At 37.2% G+C, this 9,957-nt stretch overlaps 2 protein-coding genes across 2 annotated transcripts in view; one reads left to right on the top strand and one right to left on the bottom strand.

The window, feature by feature from the left end:
- The window catches only part of tdrd9 (tudor domain containing 9), a 41,881-nt gene extending 32,010 nt beyond the window's left edge, over positions 1-9,871 (bottom strand). Inside the window, exons 1-3 of the mRNA XM_008400051.2 lie at positions 9,694-9,871; positions 685-755; positions 513-586 (exon numbers count right to left, since the gene is read on the bottom strand). Coding sequence (XP_008398273.1) covers positions 513-586; positions 685-755; positions 9,694-9,809 — 261 coding nt within the window. The 5' untranslated portion in view covers positions 9,810-9,871. The remainder of the gene's footprint in view (positions 1-512; positions 587-684; positions 756-9,693) is intronic.
- rd3l (RD3 like) lies at positions 2,187-7,121 on the top strand. Its single transcript, XM_008400050.2, has 3 exons — positions 2,187-2,609; positions 3,686-4,015; positions 6,526-7,121. Exons 2-3 carry the CDS (start codon positions 3,714-3,716, stop codon positions 6,860-6,862), a joined length of 639 nt encoding a protein of 212 aa, XP_008398272.1. The 5' UTR covers positions 2,187-2,609; positions 3,686-3,713; the 3' UTR covers positions 6,863-7,121.
- Positions 9,872-9,957: the final 86 nt, after the last annotated feature.

Below are 9,957 nucleotides of genomic sequence, written 5' to 3'. Positions count from 1 at the left end.
TATATATATTTGTACAATTTTGACTTAATTGCTGCTCTGAATATGTTTTTCTTTCATCATTTGACCCATTTTGTGTCTAAATATGCTAGTTAGCGATTAATCAATCACTAAACTAGTTGACAGTAATTAAAATTATCGATTTATCACAATCCGATAAATTGTTTCAGCCCTACAAAAAATACAGCAATATTATCCAGCATCGGCTAAAATCCTCATATCGATGTGTCCTTAATGGATGTTCTAAGCTGATTTAAGACGATATGAAATTATATTTTACCCACATTAGAAGGTGAAAAGAGTCAACGCTTGAATAACTCCATTGATATTCACGACACTAACAACACTCAATGTGGGCTCCTGCTGTACAGGCACATATAAAAATAACTGCACTTCTTTGAAGCAAACATTAAGACTTAATATGCTTCTGTCCTGAGGACATAATGTCAATTTAAGTAAAACTCTGGAATGACCCAAAAAATAAACTCCAGGAGGAAAATGCATTAGTGCCTTACCTGCTCCTTGTCTTTGGTTATGGGTAAGCTTGGGCATTCAAAACTGGAGCAGGGAGAAACAGGAGGAGGAGGACCTAAACATTCAAAACAGTGAGGGAAGATGTAAATTCACAACAATCTAGTACTGTATGTGGGTGGAATCTACCACTAAATCATGTAATCTATTACTCACTCCTCGAAGGTTCTGGGTTTTGGATCCGTCCAACATCAGCTTTCTGGCTGGAATCATCGGGTTTAACCGGACTGAAAAAAGCAACATAAGCAGTCACACATTCCTATTATAAACATCTACCTTAATGTCCCAGCAATGCAGTGGAGTTCCGTTTGGTTGCTAGGTTATGGGCAGGACTTGGCTGGGGTTGCTAGGTAACAGCTCAGTGCCCTTCCATTGTGACTTAATCTGGAGGTTTTTGAAAGGTTTCCATTTTCCGGCACCAAAAAAACAATAAATTATTGCCCAAAAACGGCTTTGTGGGGTTTTTTTTAAAAGCATGTCATAATTACTTTTGTTTGTAATTTTAAGTCTTTGTTCTGGTAAAATTGCATCATTATTCTGCTAATATTATGACTATATTCTCGTAATTAAATTTTAAAAGGCATTGTAGTTTGGCTATAAAGCAACTCTCAGGAGGGTTAAAATAAATAAAGGCCATTTTTTGAAAATATTTTATCATGTGTATTTTTTTTAACGTAAGCATGAAAAATAGATTAAAATTAAAATTCAAAATTAACTTATTAATCCCAAAGGGAAATTAAATGTTGTAACTCATCAATTCAGATTCTTCAAAGTGTTATTGTTGGCAGGAAAGTTTTACCAAGACAGTCTCATGAGGAAGATGGTCATACACGTCCATAATCTTGATTTTGTTGCTTTTATTATTATTATTGAATATAGTACAAAAAAATCAGATTTATTTTTTAAGCCAAATTGCCCACAGGCCTGTCACAATAAATGTTCCTGGTCGATAAATTACCCCACAAGTTATTGTGATAAACAATATTATTGGTATTTTGAGACTATTTAAAAGTGCTATAATGGTAACAACGTAACATTCTCAAAGATCAATAAACTTTCATTTCTTTTTAAAGGTTTTGTTGGCTCTAGTGGCCTTTATTTGAAGGTAGTTTGACAGGAAAGAGGATCATGAGGGGAGACATGTGGCAAATGTTGCCAGGCTGGGAATCGAACCTGTGACCACCGACATGAGGACTAAGGCCTCAATACGTGGGTTGTGCTTTGCCCCTGCGCCACCACAGCACCCTCAACTTTCATTTCTAATTAACATTTAACACTGGGATATTTTAAATAACAAAACTAAATAAAACAATCAATTATGAAGTAAACAAAATTGTCCTTCAATTAAAGGGCTAAGTGGACCAGAGGCCCAGACTGGAGACTTTTAATATCCAGTGTTTGGTAGAAAATAATAAATACAAATGGAAATTATTGAGCTCGTTTTAATTTATCATGCGATTAATTGCGACATGCCTAATTTACCACACTAGCTACTTTACTCAAACTCTCTCCTCCCATCGAGTTTCCCTGTGGCACGCTCAGCCAGGCCGTTTGCTCTGTGGCCTGAGGAGCAACGCGCCTTGCAGTGTGAGCAAGTCGAGCATTTCAATGCAAAAACAGACAGCAATATGAGGGCTTGAACAAAATACACCCACGGCTTGTGAGCACAAATGCACTCTCATCCTCTTTCTCTCCACTGCACACATATCGTGGAAGCTACAAAGCAGCTGACCTTACAACAAAGCTGCACACTGCACAGAGGAGAGTGAGGTGAAGGGATAGGAGAGGTGACAGCTCTTAGTCAGTTAGCACCGTGCGACTAACTCTCCCCGACAAAGTCTGTGTGACGGGAGCAGTGGGAGGACAAGACAATCACGGCAGAACAAAAAAAAAAGGAGAAAACAGTCCAGGACTGCAGCCGAAACTCAGCATTTACCACCAAAAGAAGCAGGAGGAAGAGGCAACTTTGCTACAGTAGATTTATAGAAGCGCAACGCTGGAGGGAGCACCATGTGAGCAGCTCTTCTGTGCCAAGTCTCTCAAAAGCTTACAGCAGTCAGCAGTGCAGTTTTGTTTCACCAGTGAGTACAGATTTATTTTCTTTGAGATTTCTGTCTTATGTGCATGTGCAAACCCTTCTGATGCCTAAAGGCTCTGCTGTGTATTATTCAAAACGCCACTATGCAGTTTTGATGAGGCTGACCTTGGACCCCGCAGGCGGCAACAGAAAGAGTCACACAGACAAATCTGGGACAAATCAGAGCGCCGTTTGACTTGAAGTGAAAACCGTAATCGACCCGATCAGACCAGAGGTCACATTGCTTATCTGGGTCAATATTACAGAAAAATTATCAGCAGTACAGCTCAGTACTGGAGCTGTGTGCTGGAATGGGTAACCGCATTAATTGCCAACTAATTTAGTAATTGTTGACACAAAAAAGGCCAATTGCTGAAATAACATATTTAGAGCAGTAATTAGGTCAAAACTGTACAAAAAATACAAATATTTTGAATTTAAGATTAATAAAAACCCTTCTTTGTCTGCTAATAAGTTCCTCCTCAAGTGGTATAGTTTTAATTTCGCCAAGTTGAAATTCTGTTATAAAAATAATCCTTACTAAGCACCTTTTTCTGCCTGATCAATCGGTTAATCCAAACATTTATCAGCTGATTAGCCCCACATTGTATTAATGTCAGTCAGAATGGGCTTTTCACAAGTTAATGTGAGAATAACTTTTTTAGCTGCAGATGAAAAATAAGTTTAAGTGGTTAAAATGAACAATCTGCAGAATGTGCAAGAATTTTAAAATCGATTAATCGTCAAACATAATCGACAGAATTATAGATCAATAAAATAATTTAGCTGCAGCCCTGCATTTAAAAAATTCAAATCAATTCAAAAATACTTGATCCCATAGAAAATTTTAATAAAATAATGAAAATAAGAGCTTCAATAAAATGAAATAAGAGCATGACCCAATTTTAGATTTTTTTATGGAAAAGCACTTTATATGCAACAAAATTTAATTTGTTGCATATAAATGAAATTGTATATGCATAAATTTTATATGCATAAATGAAATTTTATATGCAACAAAATTTCACTGTTAAAAGTCATTACTTTATACTGAAAGCAGCTTAATTCCCATTTCCTCAGTTTTCAGGGCCTGTTAGAGTAAAGAGCCATGCCTCTGTTCGGCTGGATGAAATGGTCCAATCAAACGACAGCACAGACTCCATCTCCCAGCCGAGCGCAGCCTGTGCCCGGCCATATGTTGCTCACAGAGCTGCTGTGGCACGTGGAGGAGCGAGAACGTCTGGCGAGACAACTGGAGCGGGAGAACCGGCTGGCCCACAGCGCCCTGGGTCTCCGTTGGTTCCAGAAATACCCCAGCCTACGAACCCTCGTCTCGTCGTCAGAGCTGCACCAGCTGGAGTTCCTCTGCTCACAGGTTCCACCCGTCGACGCAGCCACCATCGTCTCAAGGTTGTTTTCCTGTTTTTATGCCAACAATGTCCAGCTTCAACTATATCAACACAACTTAGAGCCAAGGTCACCCCTCAAGTCGCATATTTCCCCTTAGCCACTTGAATTTCTGAAAGGTCGCCGTTTTTCAAGATGGCCACCATTTTTAAACCAAGTACTGCCATAAAATTACCCATTTTCATGTCATGGACAAACTTTATGTCACATTGTATGTTTTTCACTTTATTCATCCTGTTCATACGACTTTACAGTAATAACCCGTAGCAAAACTGGACGCAAAAATGTGAGACTTTGCTGTTTGCAAGTCTCACGCTGGTCTGGTCGTCAACTGAAAGGAAATAAAGATGTGAGACACGCACCAAAAGGTAGTTGTCTTAATGGCTAGCATTAGCTTTTGCAAATTTGTTTGCTGTATTTAGCAGTTTAGCATAAATCTCTGCTATTTTTTTGTTTGTTTAGTGATTTAACTAGTTAGCAATTTAGCTAAACAAACAAATCTTCCGTAAATTTTTCTGTGTGTAGTGGGTCAGCATAAATTTCTGCTGTATTTATCAGTTTAGGATAAACATCCATACATTTTTTTGCAGTTAGTGGTTTAGCATAAACTTATGCTAATGTTTTTTTGTATGTTTAGCGCTTTAGCACAAGCTTCTGCTAATTGTTTTGTGTGTTTAGCAGTGCAGGATGAGCTTAAGCTAATTTTTTTCATGTGTATTTAGGAGTTTAGCACAAGCTTCTGCTAATTGATTTGTGTTTAGCAGTGCAGCACGAGCTTAAGCTAATTTTTTTCATGTGTATTTAGGAGTTTAGCACAAGCTGCCGCCAATTGTTTTGTGTGTTTAGCGTAAACTTTTTGTTTGTGTAGCAATTTAGCATTTGGTTCTACAAATTTTGTTTTTATGAATTAATGGTTTGTGTACCTAACTTTTTGGTTAGCTGTGCCCATCATAACAACAATGGTGGCCATTTTGAAAAAATATCCACCAGAAAAAGGAAACATATGTGATTTTTCCGGTTCCAAATATGTAGGCTCTGATTTGACACCAAACGCAATCATTCAAATGGAAATAGTGCAAAAAATATTTTTCCATGGCATATCTAATCAGTAAATATTATTTCTATGACAATTTATGTATGATTTTACTCAAAAAAGTATGTGATGAATATTTGCCAATTTAATATAAAAATTAATTTTCCTTGAGCATCTTGAATTTTTCAGTAACATATTTTTCATAAAAGCAAGCAAGTTATGTTCTTGTGTCCACATGTAAAATATTTTACTGAAATACTCAATTATCTGCTGCGCTGGAAGGTTAATTAGCGTTTTATGTGTGATCAAGAAAGGTCTGAAAGGCTTCGTGTGGCGTGACTAGAAGGGTTTCCCCTCAGTTTTTAGCTAGAAAGGGAAAAAAAGGATGAAGAGCACATGGCTGAGCAGCGCTGTGACCCACTTATACAAGACAACTCACAGCCGGGTCATTAATGTGCGCTTATATAACCAAAACATTTTAAAAAAAAAGAGAAATAGCACAACTGAGATGTTTCTGTGGCCTTTTATGAATTTGTCCCATCTTAAAAGTGCCAGGATAATGGCTGGGAGATTTAACTTAAAAATAAAATCTACCACATCCAATTTTGCAGTAATGCTATAATTACTTTCTTGCCTTCTTTACTAAAAAAAGAAATTGCAAATGACTGCGAATGAATATTTTCAAAAAGTGGTTTTGATTTCTATCATCCCTTCTGTGAGGTGTACAGCAGAGTTTAGGACCAGGCTACAACATTTTTATTTAAATACAAGAATATTGCCATAATAAAGACGGTTTTACTAGAAGAACGTCATAAAGATACAAAAAGTCGTTTTGATGAGAAAAAAAAAGCTTGAACAGAATTATCTCGATCTGACACAAGTCAGTCAGTCCATGTGGTTCTTTCTTCAAAATGGACAATCATTTGCTCAATTGTTTCAAAGTCCTGCTACTTATAATAATTAGATGTTGATATGTTAAAAGATTAAGTGTTTCCATATTTGTAAAACTTACACCAAAGTATAACTACAAAAGATTCTCTATATTCCTAATTTTTTTGTTATTTTATGTGGAGTTAGTTCTCTTAAGACTACTAATATTACCAGAATAAATCAGTTCATTTACATATTGTTTTGATTTTATTCTGATCAGACTTTATTTTTGTAATATTATGACTTTATTCTCACAGTATAAAACAAGTATTAAATCGTAGCCCGGTCCTATTACTGCATTGTAGACTAGAAGCTGTAAAACATACTTCGGAAACAAGATGGCCGCCCTGTGTGTGCAGACATCACTTCAAAATATGGAAACCCAAAGAGTACATTGGTACAAAATAAATCCAGATTTTCCAAAAATTAAATCTTCAATATCAAAACTGATTTATGGAAAAAGGTAAAAAAAAATCATAAAAACTTGAGGTATTAACTACATCCTGATTGAAATAAATGGTAAAATGTCATTGTTACTAAATTTTAACAGGTTTCGTGAAGTGATCGCCACCAACGACGTACGACCCTGGGAGCTGGCGACCGTCTTCAAGCACATCTTAATCGACTTCCTCAACCAAAGACAATATATTGAAGCAGAAGGTCTATCAATGGAGGTCTGGAGTAGCCAGTACAAAAAGCAGGGCTCGGTCACTCCCATAATGCCTCAGGGTGGAAGTCATGAAAGGGAAGAGATCCCAACGGTCTCTGGGTATGTGGATCGGGCCATGCGCCACTCAAGTTGTTCGTTCACACCAAGCAGGGTCTGGGATCTTCCGTACTACTACCCCGGGCCTCTGAGACCCAAAGGAGAGAGTACAACACTGTGAGAAGACACACCCCAGTGTGGAGAAACGGGGAAATGTCCTGCGATATGCCAAGGATCAATTCTGTGAAAGATATTTCTCCCCCAGCAACTGGTTTAGGTACTAATGAAAACCCCTCGTTTGAGTTTGTATTGTACCAGAGGGCTACTGTAGCAATCCTGTAGTAACAAAGGATAGGTTTGTAAATATGAAGAAGATACTTTCATTATTAACATTTGAGATTTTTTCTGTCTCTGTAGTTTTTATGATGTAAGAAATACAAAAAAAAAAGTGACACCATTTTCCTCTATAAACATTTTTTTAAATCTCTGCAATAAAGTAGGACTGGACAATAAACCATTAACATATATCAGGATATACAAGTGATCAATATCAATAGATAATGCATCTGATAAAATATTTAATATGTAGAATATTCACTGAACTTCGATCTAGAACTGCACAGCATTCTGGGAGATGTAGGCAGAGGACAGCCTTTAGCCCAGTGGTTCTTATCCTTTTTTGAGGTACAGAACCCCCCAGTTTCATATGCGCATTCACTGAACCCTTCTTATTCCTCCTCCTCACTGAACCCTTCTTATTCCTCCTCCTCACTGAACCCTTCTTATTCCTCCTCCTCACTGAACCCTTCTTATTCCTCCTCCTCCACCCCCTCAATCCCCCCTCCGCCGACACACAAAATACTTTGCGGTATTCTGATTTGGTAATGTAATTATATTAGCTGTGTTACCACCCCCTCGCCACTAGAGGCAGTAGCAACCCCGAAAAGATGCGACTAAGGAGCAGATTTAGACTATAGAATTTGGTAAAAACGGTGAGTTTTGCTGAAGTAATTAAAGACACAAGTTCAAATCCATGCTGAGAGTGRAGCTCCTTCAATCAGGGCTCCTCCGCAGCTCTGATTGGCTAAGCAATGTAACATGATCCTCTGCAGCAAGTGATGRCRAAGCGGGGCGTCATCACGACTTTCCACAAGTGTGTCTTTACCTCCGCTGCAGAGGCTCCGCCGAACCCGAGACCCACTCACCGAACCCCTGGGGTTCGATCGAACCCAGGTTAAGAACCACTGCTTTAGCCTCTCAACCTCTCACAGCTAGCTAAGCAAGGTTGGTGTAATCAACTAACTTACTCCCTCTTTGGTTACCTAGCAACTCTCATTCTTTGGTGACCTAGCAACAACCTCTTGAGTAACTTGCACAGCAGCAGTTTCAGGTTTCACCACCGTGCCTCAAAACTGCTTAAAAGTGTGGAGTGAAAACTGTGCATGGAAGGGGGAAGATTTGATAGTATTTCACATATTTATAACAAAAAACCGATCAATAATTATCAACAATTATTGAAGTGAAAGTCTAATATCATGATAGGTTTTTCCAGCCATACAGTCCAACCCTGCAATAAACCATTAAAAAAGCATCTAGTTTAGGCTTTTGTGTCAGTGCAGCTGCTTTTTTATACCATTTTAAATTAAAATTTTATGTCCAAGTGTGTTACAATAACCATCAAATCAAATACTCTCGTGATAAATTAAAATGAGCTTGATAATTTCCATTCTGATTGATATTTTTTAAATGGTAATTTTGTTTAGACACATCAGAAACAATTTTATTTATGGTTTTGGTTGTGTATGGTTTTTATGTTCTTTTTGTTGTTTTGTGTTGTAAAGGTTTTTTTGGCTTTTTAAAATGTCTTCCAGTTGCAGTGTGGAGAGTTCTGTACAAAATTAAAGTTTATAAGGGCAAACTTGCACCTTTATTATGTTACTATTATATTAGTTGAAAAATCATTAATCGCAATAATTTCTTGGACAGTTTATCATCCAACAAAATGTGTTATTATGTCAAGTCTATTTATAAACAAAATGATTAAAAACTTGCAAAAAGCTTGATTTTCTTTGACACTATTGACGTCTAAGACTATAATATGTTTTTTGTTGATTCAAGACAGAAACAGCAGGGATAAAAATGCAATTTTCCTTTATTTATGTTCTTATGACAAAACTCTGTTTTGGACCTTTGGTTTATTTCCAATTAAATGTAGAACTTCCTTATGAAAACACATGCTACATAGAAAAGTCAACTTATGCTGTACTGTAAGGAAATATGGCTGTGACAACAATAATTATCCACTGGCAGGAGGCTGCTTTTAGTTATTTTGGTTCAACCAGGAGTCACAAGAACCAGTCAAGGGAAAAACTCTCACAAATCTCTAGAAATGTTAAAATTCACTTGTCAAACAGTTTTTAAATATCTATAAACCAAAAACCTACTGATTTGATGAGGGAGCACTAGATTTAAACAAGAGTATATATCTTCATTATAAAAGTAAAATATTTTTCCAACAAGCATAGTTCAATGAAAGGTTAAGAACTATGTCGCACATTTTATAAATTTTTTACAAAGAAGTAATTATTTGCAGGAACTTTTTTTATTTATTTAAATGCTCGGATTAACAATTTATTATATATTTCAAGGTGAGCGGAGGGACACAAATTAATCCAGAATTTGGGATTTTAATTACATATTTCTGGTTTCATTAGAAATATTTTAATGATTTTACAAATCAAGTTAAATAACTTAACTTTTTTACGAACATTTCCAATCCACGTCTGTTAGTTTAAACGTGAACCCATACATTTTATGTTACAAGCTGTAACTTTAGAGGAGAAAAAAATATACATAATTTATAGTTGGATATTGAACCATTTTTCAACTCAACTCGAAGCACAGTAGTAATTTCTGGAACCGCCGAACCAGACCACGTGCCGCTAGCTAGCTAACTAACGCTAACACCAATTAAGCGTAAAAGGTTCGTTGCGACCAGGTAATTCTCCTTACCTGGTCTCTGCCGGAGTAGAACTTTCGGTTTTGGTCTCTTTGAGGTTCAATGTAGCGAGTGTGGTCCCTGATGTGAACCACTTGGAAATCTGTTCCCCTGTAAAGGCTGGCTTCATGATGGAAGTAACCGTCCCTCGCCAAGCTCGGTGCCAGAGAGAAGGGACGGATCAACGACAACTGACGTCATCGCACAAGTTCGTGTTCGAGTTGCTAAGCAACCGATCTGGCTTTGGATCGGTTGCCAATCCATTTATTTTATTTTTT

Source organism: Poecilia reticulata, linkage group LG22 (genome assembly GCF_000633615.1).
Source record: "Poecilia reticulata strain Guanapo linkage group LG22, Guppy_female_1.0+MT, whole genome shotgun sequence".
Classification (NCBI taxonomy): domain Eukaryota; kingdom Metazoa; phylum Chordata; class Actinopteri; order Cyprinodontiformes; family Poeciliidae; genus Poecilia; species Poecilia reticulata.
The sequence above is the reverse complement of the archived record's forward strand: the minus strand, read 5'-3'. Positions and strand labels throughout refer to the sequence as shown.

Excerpts from the sequence above, each read along its gene's own strand:
- rd3l (XM_008400050.2), top strand. The coding sequence starts at position 3,714 with ATGCCTCTGTTCGGCTGGATGAAATGGTCCAATCAAACGACAGCACAG. Across the intron at positions 4,016-6,525 it reads GCAGCCACCATCGTCTCAAG|GTTTCGTGAAGTGATCGCCA; the intron begins GTTGTTTTCCTG and ends AAATTTTAACAG.